The sequence below is a fragment of the Motacilla alba genome, chromosome 4 (genome assembly GCF_015832195.1).
Source record: "Motacilla alba alba isolate MOTALB_02 chromosome 4, Motacilla_alba_V1.0_pri, whole genome shotgun sequence".
Taxonomy (NCBI): domain Eukaryota; kingdom Metazoa; phylum Chordata; class Aves; order Passeriformes; family Motacillidae; genus Motacilla; species Motacilla alba.
Window position 1 is genome coordinate 47,493,340 of NC_052019.1, and position 17,656 is coordinate 47,510,995.

The following is a 17,656-nucleotide window of genomic DNA, read 5'->3' on the forward strand; positions in this document are numbered from 1 at the left end:
TCAGCCACAATTAAGTGCCTGTTACAGAATGCCTGCTGTGCAACTTTGCAGGTAGCATGCCAGGGCCAAGTACAGCTCCTAAATTGCCCTGTAAAACGTCCATGGTGCTCTTAGTAACCAGTTTGGGTTGGAATCAACATGTATCTCAGCATTCTCAGCTTGGAGAAGTGCTGTAACTATGTAGAAAGAACCAGACCACTTGCTAATCAAGATTGGCATTTACTATTAGAGACAATAACCCAGGCTTTGTAATAAATGTATTCTTAAAGACAGCCAGGCCATTGGTACCCCCACCACCTTTAAAGCTGTAACAGATATTTATCCACACCAACAGAATCAGGGCATTTTGCAGAATGCTTCTGTTCCAAGTGCTCCTTTTCATTGTTGTCAGTAATCCAAATGATCCATTCAAATCCTGCCAAGCTAGGTAAAGCACAAACTGACAATAATCAGCACAAACTATGATGCAGTGGAAGACAAACCAATGAAATAAGCAAATGAAATATCCACTTCTTTCGTTTTAATATATAAAAATGATGGTGTGGTCATCTGGATCATATTACATAGCAATAATCACCCAGTACCAACTAATGCTACTTTATTGCACCCTTTATGTCAGAAAGATTGTGAAGTTAAACAATCCTGCCATCAATAGAAATTCTTCATGACAAATCAAAAACATGCAACATGAAGACAGTAACATTTCACATCAAGTTTAGAAGATGAAAATTAAATAAAATTTCAATCTGTTTTAATGCATTTCTGAAGGACTACACACTAAAAGAAGATGGAAATGCCTCTGAAATAACACAGAACTGTCAGCTTATGCTACACAACACATCACAAATACATTCCTAGAAGGTTTTCAGAGCATGTATAAAATACCATTTAAGAGACAAGTTGATTATATCAATTCAAAAGCTGCCTAATGATGGATTTTTTTTAAAATTCTGTCAAATCCAATGTAAGATAACCTCAGAAACACTGATGAAAAGCTAGTTGTGCACACAGTTCTCCACTACCTACATACTTGCTTGACAAAAGAGCAGAAGAAGGTGTTCTGTTATTATAAGGAATAAAAGTACCCAAGCTTGAAAATACTGTCACAGGTTAATTCATTTTCCTGAAATCCAAAGCAGAGGCAAAAGTGAATTTCCAAGACAATAAATACATAAAATTGGTACTTGTTGCCCAATCAATGGTTCTAATAATAAAAGGCTCCTTTTTCTTGTGTCATAAGCAGCTTTGTGCCAGGTGGCCTTTTGTATTACTCTTACATAGTTTATAAAAGCAAATAATCAAGAAAATCCATAAATCTCTTCAATCATCTTTGAAACAGAGACATGGATTTAAATGGGGGGCAAAAAACAGTTAATGAAACTGTGGGCACCAGCCCAGTAGTGCACTCCAGCTCCCCAGGCTTTTCAAGTGGGAGCATTAGGAAACAAAGTCATGACTTCATTTGGCCCTTCCACAGCGAGCGGCTTGGAGCAGCTGGCTGCAGACACAGAGCAGCACTTTCTGCTTTACACATCACTTCTGTTTATTCTACAAACTACCAGCATACTTAAGGCCACCTAACTAAACAGGAAGGTCATCCATAAATTCATCTCCCACTAAAAAACCCTGTGCTAATTAGTGAAGGAGAGAAAATGTACAACAGGATCCCCTTCATGTCCTCATTTTGTTACTTTATAACAGTTTTGAGAGGGTAGAGACAGAGAAACTGCCCGGGATGAACCAAAGTCAATTCAAACAGCTTGCTGAATTTTTATAAATTGAAGCCAACAGAAATGAAAAATTATGAACTCTTTTCCAACAGAAATTAATCAGCTCTGTCAACTAAACAAAGACTCAGACTAAAGAAATATCTGCCTTCAGAAACTTAAAAAGAAAATATATCTCCCACTAACTGCCAGAAGGCATGTTCGTGAAACATCTGCCTTAATGAAAAAATACACGACTAAACACAGACTTATAAACCTAAGATATTCAAACAACAGATAATTATTTGTAGCTTGTTGTGTAGCAAATGGGCTTTGACACAAACTTTATGTGCCAGTATAATGTCAAAGGAGCCAAAAGCTGGAAAACAAACAAAAAAACCCAGCAGAAAAAGGCATCACAGCAACTTTTTTTTGGGTAAGACCTCTGGAGGCCCTACTGCCCTTCTAGTGCAAAAACCATCTCAGAGCTCCTTTTCCTTCACCATCACCAAATGTGGATAAAGAGCTGTGGTACTGGAGGTCATACAGGCACATTTACTCTGTCATCATCTTTTAATGCTGATGCAGCAACTGATCTAATAGGTAACCAAGTATCTGCAGCTACAGACCTCATCAACAGCTAATAAACTGAGAGAGGGGATGTCTAGCATTGAAACAAATGAAGAGTTTGGAGACTTTATAGCAGTACCTGTTCAAGAAATGCCTCAGCAGTGCATCTGCTAGGCACTGCCTCAGCTAGCAGCTCTTAAACATAAAATCTGTTCTAATATATATAAGCATACATTTTTGATAAGTGGCTATAGGAATGCTTCACATCATTTAAAAATGAGATTATTCTAAAATCACTACGTAAGGAGGAAAATAAAACTTCTAGACTGCAAGGATTATTTGGTATATTTTGTGTGTCACATGCACACACACAAACTGGGCTTAAGCAAATGCATATTAAGCTCAGACAGCAATAGTCACCTTCAGAATGCGGTAATAGTTTGCATGGTCTGTCACCCTACTGTCCTAAGTCTTCCTATTCACAAACTCCACACAGAAGAATCTGCAAGATTCCTACTGCATCCCATTCTACACACAGTGTACACACTGACAGCCAGCATTCTTTCTCTGGACTTATAACTGTACAGGGAATTGAAAAGATCTCAGTAATACTGGTCTCAAGGAAATAAAAGCTCCCCTAAGTAGGAGAAAGGAACTGAGAAACACAGGGATCCTCCACCTTTGCACGGACACCACCTTTGAGAGCAGGGCACATCCACACTCCTGTTGGGAGCTCTGAGACAGATGTTCTGCAGATGCTCGAGCCCTGATTTACCCAGAGAGCAAGGGAAGCATTTGGAGAACAGTAAGCTAATGGGGTATGGATGTTGTGTGCAAATTCTCCTCAAGCCAAAGGCACAAAACTGTTCTGACAGTAACTAATGCAGCACAGCACAAAGCCTAACCCACAGTGAGAAGGTTCATCAGTCAAATCAATAGTGTTATACAAATAAAATCCTTAAAATGGGTGTTTCTGCTTTTAAGAGTGGGATTATTTTGTAGCACTTTGACGGGATTATTTTACTTACATTAAACCACTTCTGGAGCAAACCAAGCTGAGAAGACCCAAAGTCAGAACAAGCATATCTACAATAAAAATTATATTGCAATTACTACAATGGAGGAAAAAAACTGTATGGGACTACAGAAGTATCCTTAACTGAGTATTCAGTAATTTTAAGAGGTATTTTTAATACAAAAAGCCATGAAAACCTGAGCCGCAAAATAGTAATCACAACCTCCATTGTGTAGCTGCATAATGGCAAATAAAATTGGCAAAAAAAGGCAAGATAGTCTACAGGCATTGAAATTTGAGGATGGAAGAGAATCAATGGTTTTCCATTCAATTCCTCCCTTAAGTACAAAGGAATTCAAGATCCTTTGATAAATCAAAGTCTGTAAAGCCCATTTCTTCTCTTGTACTGCAGCTTTATACAAAAAATATAATAAAGTATGCTTCTAATTTTACTCATGCAGCAGCCACTGGATGTCTTACAAATGGACAACAGACCACATTCTATCAGATTTGAATTCTCCATAAAGCTGTATTGAGTTAATACCTAAAATATTACAGTGCTGGAGTTTTTCTTTTAATTAATTAATTAGTACTGACAATACTTCAGAAGAATTACTTGAAAACTGTGCTCTGTCCCTCTCTGACACACAAAAAAAATAAATGAAATATAAAATTCCTGGAGTAGGAAGCACTCACCTATGTATCATATTTCTGATACAAAAGAAATAACTAGTCTTAATGCTTGTTTCTTCAGCATTGTGTACACTGCACAGTAGCAAATCTGAGTCATCTTAATGAGCAACATAAAATTAAAAACTTATGATTCTACTGAAGATCTTGTTGCTCAGTTTCTACATGACCTCAGCAGGACTATTTCTTCTCTGAAACAAAATACAGTGAGGTTGCATTGAGGAAGAGTAAGCTCTACAAGCCACTGCAAAAATTAAATTTACTAAATAAAAACAAAGTCAAAAGAATGTTTCCTTATATCTGCTTAGCTAGCTTAAGAAACACACAGTTTTTAAGCAACTATTTCCATATTTATTAAGATTATCAACAACTTATTCAAAAAAAGCTCTACATTCATGAAGAGTCTTGAACTAGATATGAGATACTACCTAATTATTCAAGATTGATGTATCCTTGCAGGACTTTCAGGAAAAAATATACCACCAAATCTGCTCATCTTTCCAACAGCACGATCACAAACAAGTGTGGCCACCTAAACCTGCATGTTTTGAATGTGACACAAACCCAAGCAAAGGGCAATCTACAAGCAACTCCAATGCTCTGCAGAAATTTACTCCTGTGATTTTAAGCCCCACTGTTTGTCATTGCAACAACCTAGGAACCTGATTTTTACATGAAATTTCTGACCTTGTGGCTCAAATAGGAGTTCAACATTAATAATCTCTGCCATATGTTCTACTTGCTCCCTACAAGTGGGAATCAGCTGCGACGATGATTTTCATGCCACAGTTAAAAACATAGAGAGGTGCAAAATGCACGTATTAACCACAAAAATACCCCAAAACATTGGGGAATTGGGTGATACAAAGAAGAACAAACTAACCTTTGTTTACAAAACAATTAGGATCCAAAATGACAAGAAAGTTTGACTGAAGATATGATTTATTTTCTGCATTTTGCCTTACCTAACATCATCCAACTAAGTTACAGAGAGCTTATAGTGCCAATATACATCAAGTGAGATCACAAGTGGGCCAAAGCACCCGGTAACAAGCGCAAGCAGAGGAATGTCAAATACGTGCTGCAGATAAGATGGAAAGTAATCCATTTGGCAGATGTTTTTGAGCAGCATAAAGTAGAGGATTAAGACGTGTTTTGTCTCAGTTTAGGTTGGGTTTTTTGGGGGTTGTTTTGTTTTTAGAGAAGCAGATTATTTTAATGAAGAAATCATTTTCAGGCTTTCAAAAACTATGAGAGCATACTGAAGAAATAATGGCAACGCTTCACAAAAATTGTCAAGTAACGGACTGTGCTCAAAAAAATACATTCTAGAGCACTAACAATTTTGAAAGATGGCTAAATATCCATTTATGTTGGCTTTCATAATCATATTCCTCAATATTCAGCATTAGCACACACAGAAAAGCTATACTTCATGGGTAAAGAACCAAATTAGCTACAAGAATAAATTCAGAAGCTGATCAAGAGTAAACATCCTTTTCTTAACCCTTGATTCTAAAAGTTACATACAAAAAAAAAAAAGCCTCCTGGTTACAAGACTATTCACAGTACTTGCTTACAGCTATGTAATAGCAATATGAGGCATGAGTCAAGACATTATATCTATAAATTGACTTACTTCTTGCACAAAACTAGCAAATATCATGCAAGTAAAAGCACTGTGTTGTTTGTTAAAGACACCGGTTAATTAAATCCCCCTGAACTTGTACCTAAACTCATGACCCCATGCAGGATGCAGCATGAAATGCTAGCTCGTGGCAGTCCATGACATGCACCAATATTTCTCCCTGTCTCAAGCTATGAAGGACAGAGAAAGAAAACCAGTTTCCATATGCAGCCTTGAAAATCACATATCCAGCCTAGAACCATTTACCACCTGAGCTGATGTTCAGTGCAGTCTTAAAGATATCAGGTACAAAGTTTTGGACAGCAAGGAGTGTTTGTATAAAACAGCAGAGTTTAAGAGCTAATTTTTACTTTTGTCCAGCATACTCTGGTTCCTAACAAATTAAATTCTGCAGAAAACAGGCAATGCAACCAAGAGCCAAGGTAAAAAGTTTGTCCAGTTGAGCTTTGTGGAAGCACTCAGAAGTATCTTAAACTTTGAGGTGAGAGAATGTTCTTTTGTTTCTTATTTCTTGTCACTAAAAACACAAGAACACATGGAAGTTCTGCAAGTGGGATATTCAAGAGCATTTAAGCAGATTTCAGAGTCCTTCACCAAACAGATACATCAGAAAATTCCAGAGAAAGTGTGCTGATGGAATGACTACAGTAATAATACCTCAACTGGTCTTCTCACATTACTTCCATGAGCCATTCAAACACCAGCACAAAGACCAACAGCTCCATGACAGACCTGCAAAACTTTTAAAGCCCAGGCTGAAACACAAGCACCATATCTCTCTCCATTATCTCTGGATGCTTAGATCAATATTCCTCACTGGAAGGGGACAAATTTTATTGCTTCAGATAAGGTTTGACTCATTTTAATACTGAGATTATTCTCCAATTCTTCTACACTTAGAAAATAATTCTACAAACAGATGAACTTCCTACTTGCTCTTCAAATTTAAAGCTCTTCAATGCTTTAAAAGTTTCTAAAGGATGTGAACTCCTTTTGATATTGCTATGGTAAGATGCCAGAAATTTGACATGAGACATGAGCCAAAAATTAACTTTTCAGAAGCATTTCCAAACCATCTGGAGAAGAGGCATTTAGAGTACAAAATAATTAATACCACCTTCAATAAAACACTAAACATACAGTAGTCTGGCCTTTCCTTTGTGCAATTAAAATTTTTAAAGCATAAAACTACTCAGAACAGATTATGAATCATTCAAAGTAATTTTATGGGGTTTTTTAACACTATAAGGCTTGGGTTTTTTTTCTTAAACACAGCAGTACTGACTTCCTCAAAATTGCTGATGAGAACTTTAAATGAACAACTGTGCATAAAAAGTTGCCTTCAGGAAAAGCCAAAATCAAACCCATGACCTTATCCAATGTACAACTGTATCCAAATCAAGTAATGCATCCATGGCTCTTAACACGAATATCCAAAACCAATGAAAGTGCAGATGGAAGCCATAAGCAACTCCAAGAGACAGAAAAATTCCTCCTTAACTCACACTTTGTCACAGCTGATTTATGGTTTGGAAACGAATTCCGTACCTCAACTCTGCAACTATGCAAGCCTGGGGGAAGGAAGGAGAACGCGAACGCAGCCCCTCGCACAGTGCTCACCTTTGAGCACAAACATTATGTTCAAGGTATGTCTTATGTGCTGGGATGAAATATCCTGTGATTCATCAACTCCTCATAAAATGTCAGTGAAGAGCTCCCAGAAATTCACTAATGCTGCACAAAACTTGACAGTACCTCGGCAATGATTCTGATGTACTCTTCTGTACTTGTTCTATACTTGCAATGTACAAAATCCTGACATTGGAAAATAAGTTGTTCAAAACATGTTTGCCTACTTTTCTGCAGGAAACTGTTTAGTTTAATAACCACAAAATAAAACTCCATTTTATTCACTATGATAATTTACGAATGCATGTAAAATCTGGGTAATCACAGACTCTGGAAACTACCAGTAGCCTTAGAAATAACTACTTAAGGATATTAAATACTAAGTAGGAAAAATTAATAGAGTTTAAGTAATCAGGAAAAATCAAAACTGCAAATTAAGAACACAGCTTGAATTATCTATTCACAAATAATCTAATGGGTTCTCCAAAGATCATTACAAAAAAAAAATTAAATTATCTATGAAATATTTCAATTTCCAGCAAGTCCTACTTGCCCCCCAAAGAAACAACAAATAATGTTTTTAAAGGACTTGGCCCCACAACAAAATATGAGTGTCAATAAACTTGAGTGAGAACATAATTTAAATTCTTTTGATGTCTTTGCACTATTTTGACACTGAAAAAGAGAAGGAGACACACTTGGGCTCAGTTTAATTTGCTTTCTGGGTTGTAATCTTTTCTGTGCATAAGCACAGAGACTATACCTTCTCTCTCACGCTTAGTCAATCTGATTTTATCCTCTGTGTAATTCCCAGTGCCTTTATTTCTGAAAGCAAGATTATATCAGGAAGATAATTCATAAGAGGTTCAATTAAGAGAGAGAATCTTTTTTGCCTTGTTTCTGGGGCACATTTTCAATGTTTTGTTCCTGTGCAACGTTCAGGCCACACAGCTCTTCACATTCTGACTTCCACTTTTCTCCCCTCCTAATGAGGATGGTCACATGCTCAGAGTGTTGCTACAAAATAAAAAATTAGTGAGTTACTGGTTAGTTCCTTTACATCCTTTCATTTGTCTATTTTCTTTCTAACATATTGAATAAGTTATTTCCCTTTCCTTTGAATTCCAGACATAACCTAACCTACGAGGCTACCATGTTTTTTAATTCCAAAACACTAGCCCTTGAACTACTGCAGTATTTAATGAATTAAAAAAAATCAATTAAAAAAAAAATCTCTTGCATAAATCTCTGCATGTTGTTACTTGCAAGCCAGAAAAAAAATTTCCAAAAATTTCCATTAAGCTCCTCATTTCCTTAGAAATATCTTCCCAGAATTACTCCCTTTCCCCAAAGAATATAAAACTCCAGCAGAAGTTGAGCTGATCAACTTTCCCTCTCCTTCACTCCCTGCTCAGCTGTTACCTGTTTTCTCAGATTCGAAGACTTTCAAGTCAGAAATTGTTACTCTGCTATGTGTTTACACAGCCTCAGCAATTATTGCTTTCAGGTGTACTCCAGCACAATGAATGTGTCAACTGTTAAATTACCAACTCTAATTCAAAGAGGGGGGGGAAATGTTTTAAATCACTTTTTACAACGGGTGGTCCCAAATTTTGGGACTAGAGATTACTGAGCTGAAAACTGCCACATAAAAAGCATCTTTCTCAAGCATGACTCCCTAGTCCAGGGCACAGCTCCGTCCATCCAGGTACAGTTCCACATCCAAAGAGACTGTGCTGCCCTCCTGTGGTTTGTGAACATTGTAAGCTCCAGAAGTCGCACACAAAGCTGGGAAAAACTCTGATTCTGCTCTTGAAAGACAGGTTGCACAGCTAAACATTACACTTTGAAGAAAATAAAAAAGCCAAAGTGCTGTTTCAGGGGTACCAAAGGTCTCCTGAAATGACAGCTTAGGCTTTGCAGAGGAAACACAGAACAGCCATGTTAAAACTCACCTGTCCCTCAGTTACAATGAGTCGAAAACAGCAATGTAAGTGACCTACAAAAATACTGCAAAACCGAGTAAAAATCCCCCTAAGTTTAAATTCTTGTGTTAATTATGCCACATAGGTAAGTGAATTATGAATCTCCACACTCTGGGATATGGCAAATGGATGACACAAAAGATCTAAAGGACACAAGCTATACAGCCTTTCATTGATCTAATTGGGATTTAAGCCTAATGACAAAACATACAGAACAATCTTCAAATGAGCAGTGAAGACATTTTACAGCAAGACATACCAGAATACTGAGCCACATCAAATATCCCTTTTAAAGTCAAGATTTGCTTGACTTTACAGAAAATCTATTTAAATTTTACAGTAACTGCAAATACTAAGATACTAGTATATTCTGGAAAAATATTATTAAGATAATGTCAACAAAAATTTAACATTTTATCCAATAGCATATCTAGAATATATGGACACAGAAAAGTGTTAACTTCTCTTCCTCCTCCTAAATCTTTCTAATTAATACAAATATGATAGATATGTCATCACCGCCTCCTCACAAAGTGACACTCTGTAGCACCATATCACTCTTAAATACACCTTATTGACCATTAAAATATATTAATTTCTATTCCCCAAAAATACCTCTGATGATTATTTTGAGCCATGTTCAAAAGAAAATGTCTTTTTGAACCATATTAATCATCTGGATATTTGCTGGACATTGTTCCACACCAAACTGCTAGAATGGATCAGCATTCCTTCACTCCTCAACAGTAATCTTCCACAAAAAATGACCTGCACCTCCATGCTGTGGAGTACCTAATACAAATGTAACCTCTAAACCTTTGGTTTAAGAGATGAATAATGTAACTTAGGGGCTCTGTGATCCCATGAATAAGGAACACAGAAATATAAAAGGAGAAGGAAACTCGTAAACTCTACTACAATTATATCAGGAGTAATAGAAAGATGAAATAATTTAAATGAAACAAAGAGCAGAGTTACTTAGCAGGCTGCTTAACATTTATTAAAGATTTCTGATTACGATATGAAAAATTAATTTAACAACCTAGTTAAAAAATATCTGCTAGGCACCTATGAGTTAATGTTTTTGGGGTTTATGCCCTTCCACGTGTCTAATAACTTCAGAGACAAAAGAGAAAAAAACCTCACAGTCTAACAAACAAAACTTAGTTTTCTGTCAAGGGCAGGTGACACTCTAATTCTACGCAGGTAAAGTCAGTTTAGGCCACTGACTGTCAAGTGCAGACATTTTGTCAAAGTTAATTGTGGATTAATCAAGAACATGCTTCAACCACCAGAACCAAGACAACTGTGAATTTACAAAAACAAATCATTATGAATTGTCTTCAGTGCTCAAGCCATAAATCTGTAAAACATTTCAACTGCCAAACTGCAGTATTTAATTTTAATTCTTTAGTATGTTCAGTAAACAAACACAAACCACAACAGGACTAAAAAAAGCCTACACTGAAGTTTATGTACAGTACACTACAAAAGAAAGCTCTCCAAAGCCCAATAAACTCCCAATTAACAAGGACTCATGAACTATAAAAATCATACCTCCAGGAATCAGACCTCATCAAAACCTGAACTTTTGTTGTAGGGGATATTCAATATGAAGCATTAAAGCTTCAGTAATTCCCTGAGGGCTTAAACTTTACAAAGCAAGGCACTGAAACAAAGGTGACACCTTCCAGTATGACTACCAGCCACATGAAAGTCCATCAATCACTAATCACAACAGGATTTTACAGAGCAGGCCAATCACCAAGGAGAATGTGACCTCAACTGAATCAAAATGCAGCTGTTAGAACTTGGTATCATTCTTTCTAGCATGATTTTTAATAAGATACACCAGCAACTGTTGTTTTTTCCTTGCAGATTTTGAATATTTCAGAGGCTGTAGGCTTGTCATTTAGATCAAAACATCACTTAAGAAAATGCAACAGACTTCAAGCAAACATAAATATACTGAACTTGTAATCCTTATAATGCATATGCATTGATTTCATGAGGCATGGAAACTAGCTATGTTTTCAAAGAGTATTCATTTTAGTAAATCATTGTGCCTAAAAATCATTACTACATACTAATTTAACATGTAATAGCTTTGCCTCCTGTCCCCAAATAGGTATTATAAAAATATAAAATAATTCATTCCCTTCCCTTGTGTTGCTTGGTAACAGAAGACAATCACAAAAGAAAAGGGGAGGAAGAGTACAGTAACAGTAGGAACAGTGCACATTCTCATCCATGAGTTATCTGGTTTGGTGACATGCCTAAGTTATTATTTCCAGTTAAACCTGAAGAATTTTTTGTCTAAAAATTAGTAATTGCATTCAAGCTTCCATGAAAATTGTCCTCAGGCCAACTACACAATGTTATACCTCTGAACAGGCAAAAGATCCTAAGAAGTCACGTATGAAACACAAAGTTTTGTAAGAATACTCTTTTCAAGGCAAGCCAGCAAAAGAAGATATACCAGCATTGCCTATATTATAAAAATGAGCATTTTTGCCTTCTCTTTGTTACTGAAAATTATTTATTTCTCAAGTATGTATCAAGAATGCGAAGCAACCTGGCTGTACTGCCATCAGATGTTTTCCAAATCTTAAACTGCAAAATAGAATGCACACACAAATGTGGTTTAAACTTATTTAAATGAGTGCAGCAAAACTGTAACTTAAGGGGAAGTTAATGAGAAGCAGCTTCAGTTGAATTCCCCTTGGATTGTTACACCCATGTGGCTTGCAGGCAAAGAGCTCTCTGATATGGAGAGATCAGCTGAAGAAGAAGGATGAGTTCCTGCTTCAGGATGCCTGAGTCACTGAAATAGGCTAAAGCACTGTTAAAAAAATCTTCAAAGTCTTTCAAAGAGTACTGACAGGCTTGAAAGGGAAATAGAGAACTTTAAAGTGTTTCTTTAAACTCTTTTTGTTTTACAGAATAAATGACTGTCTGGATTTAATTTTAAAAATACAGTTGCTTTTAACTTTCAAAATAAAATACACAATTTGCATAATGTCAGATTCCCTAAGCCATCTTTGATTTTTAAACATAATGTATTCTCAACTCAGAAAGCAGCTTTCAAGTCAAAATATTCAAAAGGTAATACCAATATAAAAAGCAGAACAAAACAAGAGTGACCTAGCCTCACAAAAAATCCCAGAAACAACCTGAATATATTGAATCAATTTTGACTATTTCAAATCAAATAGCTCTGCATCTAATGCACCATTTATTCCACAATTATAGTATTATTCAATTCTATGAGCAATTACAAACAACTTTAACATGGACACAAAGTCACAAACTTTTCTATTGGTAAGAAGTTAATTACATCATTAAGCGCTGTTCCTTTCCTTAAAACTAATTTTGTTTATGATGAGGGTGAGAAAATTTTCAACATTTTCTTTTCTCTGTTGAGAGGTCACACTACAATAAAGTATCCTTTACTTAATAACAGTTCTGGAAGCTGAAGCTAATACTGATCCTTCAGGATTGTTGTTTGGTAGCCACCAAGACTGTTTAATGAAAACAACAGCTAATCCCACAGAACTGGAACACCGCGCTCTGTGTTACTGTTCTAGCCTGTGTTATTCAAAGGTACTGAAGTTTCAAAGATGTTTCTAAACAACAAATGTAAACATTGTTTTCCTCTGTAAGTAAATACCATCTCATGCATACTGTTACTGAAATGATGGTTCATTTCAAATGAAATACCACAACTTTTAAGTTCTTTTACTTCCTACTTAACAAGCATTTCAACTCATGAGAAAAGTAGTAAGGCTTTGTAAGACTGTAGGTCAGTTACCCCTCCTCTCATTCTTGAATTTCACAGTTGGATAAAAGAGTCAATAAATAAAAAACTGTTTTAAAGAAAAAATAATAAATTCCTATTTTTAAAAAATCTTTTTTGTTTGTTTCACAGTGAACACCATGTTTGATGAAAAAATGTAACAGTACCAAAAGCTTCCATCTCCATATATCCTCAGAGTAAGAAAGCAGCAACAGGGGTTATCACCCTCCAACCCCACATTCACACACTCTCCTCTTCCCTTTCATGTGCTTTGGGTTAGCCTAAAGGAAGCACCTCTAATCATATCCAGCCAAACTGATCTTAATACTCACAAAGCCTTTGCAGCAAGTAGGAAATGAACCTGAAGACAATGAATCCATTCACACACACAAGAACACAAACAAACACTCCACAACTGACTGAAGTTCCAAAAAGGAATGAAACCCCCTTTCTAATACTGCCTAATAAAACCACAGAGAAGATGTTGTATTTCTTTGTTGGTCAAAAATTAAATACAATCTTCTCTTTCCCAAACCTCACATATAAATCAGCAGTAGCACAGTATTTCCATTCAACACTCTTATTTCAACAAGCCCCTCTTCCCAAAATTTTCAGCCTCTGCCCTGCTAGGGAAAAATGAAAACATTTCCTATGATGGCATATATCAGTACAGGGAAATAATCACATGATTTATCTGATTTTCCTTCTGTCTCACATTGTGACCACCTACACTTTTATATACACTTTTTTCTGACCTGACACTGTACATACTAACAACCACAGTAACTTTATTCCTATGGAAGGTACCTATGGATACCTTCCATGGAAAACTCAACACAACCAAGCACTGAGCTTGGTTAGGATTTTTGAGTTGTGTCAACTGCTGACTGAAATCAAGGCCAATCTTTTGTTCCCAGTTTGCTCATCAGCTGTTGATGACCTGAGGGAAGTCATGTCACCGTGTGTCACAAACAGACTGAATTTTAATACAGATTTGGAGTCGCTTACCTGTCTTCGCTCTGAAACATAATGAAAACTGAAACATACTGAAACATACTGAAAACTTCATATTTTCTTATGAAACAGTTAAGTAGCTTCACGAAAAGAAGACCCTGTTAAATACACACACAGACATACAAACTCTCACCTTCCCCAGGACTGACTGCCGATGGAAGACTGGTCCAGTCTAGGGTCCAGCTGGGGCATGGATGAGGAGAAAACTTTGCTTCAATCCCATTTTCCTACATGAAAGAAGGAAAAAAATAAGTTAAGACTCTTTACCTGCTTAAGATGGTATCAAAATTCTCACTAAATTTAATGGCATCAGATCAAACAGCAACACTGTCACTGAAACTGAACAGGCAGATGACTCTACCTTATACAACATTCAAACTATGTATTTCCCTCATTCTCACAAAAAAAGCCCTGCTAATTTTTTTTTAGGAAATGCTGTCAGCTTCTATGCAAAAAATACTGAATTATGGAACATGATGGACAGCTTTCTTTAACAAAACTCATTAGGGTTCCCAGATGTTCAAAGCTTTAATCAAACAGCAAAACAAAAAAAAAAAAAACCCCAACCCAATTGAATCGGTTTGATAATGAAGCCAAACATAAAAGCAACAGTTTTTTGTCATTCTTCATATAAATATCTTTAAAAGGGAAATACAATATTGCAATTCAAACAAAAAGTTACTTTGATTATTCAGAATTAATGATAAGGCTCCAGCAGTCCTATTTTTGCCCAATTCCTGAATGAATCAAATATCAGAAGTGAAGAAAAAAGTAGAATCACTTCTAAGTCAATGTGTATCAGATTTAAGACAAATAAAGAGTATTAAACTGCTCAAGGCTGTCAAAATTAGCTCGTACAATCCCAATAAATTCTACCTACTCCAAATCAAGCAAATGTGGCTATAAAAATAACTCATTAAAAAGCTTAAATTACCATTAACTTAGTCATGGTTGGCCTTGGACCACCTATAAAATGACTGTCTTCATGATCCTCTTCTAACTCATCAGGAACTGAAGCAGAGTCCTGTAGCTGCTCCTCCGGAGCTGACACCAACTCCGGAAGCTGGAGAAGCTCCATGTTGCATTTGCCAGCAGCTTTCTTTACTCCAGGTACTTCCTGAACTCTTCGATACCAACTGGATATCAGTGGCAAGTTTACCAGATTTTTGCCTTGTTTCTTGCTGGAAACCTAAAATAATAAAATGAGAAGGTTAGTGGCTACTGTAATTTTCTCACTACAAGCCACCAAAAGGCACAAACTTACAGGAGTGAACTCAGCTCCATGCTGAGCACAAGCACTCACAGTATGATGGCAATACAAAAATCACCTCGTTCAGAGCTCCACATGGAATTGCCAGTTGGCCATTTAGACTTTATCTGCAATTCCCATTTGCTTAATAGGATGAAAAGGTTTACATGACCAACTTTAATCATAATTTCAGTCAGTAACAAGAAAACTCCACATAAATAATACTCTTAAATATGTGCTATTTCCTAACATAGGAAAGATTAGTTTTGGTTGGTCGTTAGACAAAAAACCCCAATGCAGTAATTTGCACTGAATCTTGAACTCTAAGTGTGACGTTATGGTACCTGAATGGTCTTCCCCACAAGTACCTCTTAAAAGCTCATCCACCAACAGCTGTTTTGCTGGAACTACAAGCCTGAAATACCTTAGACTATGTGGCAACAAGCATACATTACCCCTGGTCTTTATTCAAGTCTTTGCACTACATCTGTGGCTTTTTTTTTTGAATTAGTACCGGATATTTATTTGTAATCATGAATTACTTTTTAGACTCTTAAGTTCATATTTTTATACAATAATGGTAACTCGTATATTTATTTTCTGAACTAAGTGTACGTGATTATGAGTTAATGGGGCTTCCAATAGAAACTAGCATTTTAAGTGTAAAAAATGAAATAAAATCATTTCCTAAGTAAGAATATGTTGCACATATTTTAAAAAAAAATATACCCAAATTACTTTTTAAGATGAAGTTTAACTACTTTTAAAAAGGATGCACTTGATGAAATTAAATAACTTTTGTTTACATTCCCAAATATTTTACAACAATAGAGATCATCCTCTTACAGGAGAGGTTGTGAAGTCTCCTTAGAGACGCTCAAAATATAACTGGACATGATCCTGGGCAACTGGCTCTAGCTGACCCTGCTCTGAGCAGGGTGCTTAGACAAGATGAGCTCCAGATGTGACTTCCAATCTCAGTTATTCCAACTTCAACTATTCTGTGATGCTGTGCCTGCTTTAAACAGAAAATTAAAAATCACGGTTACAGGAACAGGCAGAAAAGGCCACGCAAAACCAACGTTCTTCCCTGCAGCTGTCCGAAGTGTGGAAATAGAAATTGGTAAAGAACACTTGGAATTACACAAAATTTTCAACAGCTCTCCTGCATGCTGTGTTTATAATATGCTTAGGGTAATCACAAGTAATTAGCAATAGCTAAAGGAGCAAAAGGATGAACTATGCAACTTTAGTATCTAATTTAATAACCTAATAGTAACATGGGCAAAACCACATTATTCAGTTAAGGAAGAAGTCTTTTGGAAAGCAATTCTAAGAGGCACTGTTACACTTGTTATCAAGTGTTCTAAATTGTATTTTTAAAAATGAATAGTGTTTTTTCCCAGATGAGGACCTGAGCTTTTGTTATTCTTCTATTAATTTTCAACAGCTACAACTAATAGAAGGCATAACAAAGGTAACCTCAGAATGATAACAGCATTCAAATGAGGTAATGAAAAACAACCCTTCAGCTTCATTATCTTACTTTTGGTAATTATAATTACAATCAGCTAGTCAGGTCTCCTCATATTTATGGGATGATATTTTCCAGACACATACTCACTTAAGACTTCATTATTATTCACACCCTTAATTCAAAGTGGAACTGCAACTGATTTTTTTAAACACAATCCAGCAAGTCCAGTTTTACAAGTGACAAATAACACTTGAATACTGAATTGAACTCTGGGACTTCCATCAACACGACCAATTTCAACTCACGGCCTGCAAGAAGCTTTCAGATGCACGTTTTTCAATTTTGATGACAACTGCAGGCATAAAGGTATAATTGCTCAGAAACTGATCATTCACCAGAAAACAGAAATAAACAAACATTATCCCAGAGCTCTTGTAAATTAGGTAAAAAAGAAACTGAAGGACAGGTTTTGAGGGCAATCCTTGGTGTGAGCTAACACAGGTGTACTGTAAAATACCTAGTTCATGAGCTGCAGAACACCTCAAGGTGTTCAGGGCTCAAGGGTAACATATAAAAAGTCAATAAATACCAAATTCTTGGCTGCTCACAGTATATCCACAGAATGATCCCAACTACGTTGCTGAAATCAATTAAGTATCTTATGCAAAAATCTTCTCATGCCTAGAACCAGTAAATCAAATATTAGCCTAAAAAGATATGCTCTTAATTAAAAAGGTCTTGGAAAACCAAAGGCTGAAATACATTGAAGTTTTTTTAAATACTAAGAAATCATTTTGTCTTAATACTTTTGTTTAGTATCATCCATACAGAAGTTGCTGTTCGCCTCCAATTATGTGATTTGCAAAACAAACAAAGC

At 36.1% G+C, this 17,656-nt stretch overlaps 1 protein-coding gene across 6 annotated transcripts in view; it reads right to left on the bottom strand.

The window, feature by feature from the left end:
- Nucleotides 1-17,656, bottom strand: part of GSTCD (glutathione S-transferase C-terminal domain containing) — a 45,473-nt gene that overhangs the window by 21,097 nt on the left and 6,720 nt on the right. For all 6 annotated transcript variants that reach the window (XM_038135077.1, XM_038135075.1, XM_038135072.1 and 3 more), the window contains 2 exons: nucleotides 14,988-15,242; nucleotides 14,187-14,280 (listed from right to left, as the gene is read on the bottom strand). In XM_038135077.1, coding sequence (XP_037991005.1) covers nucleotides 14,187-14,280; nucleotides 14,988-15,242 — 349 coding nt within the window. The remainder of the gene's footprint in view (nucleotides 1-14,186; nucleotides 14,281-14,987; nucleotides 15,243-17,656) is intronic.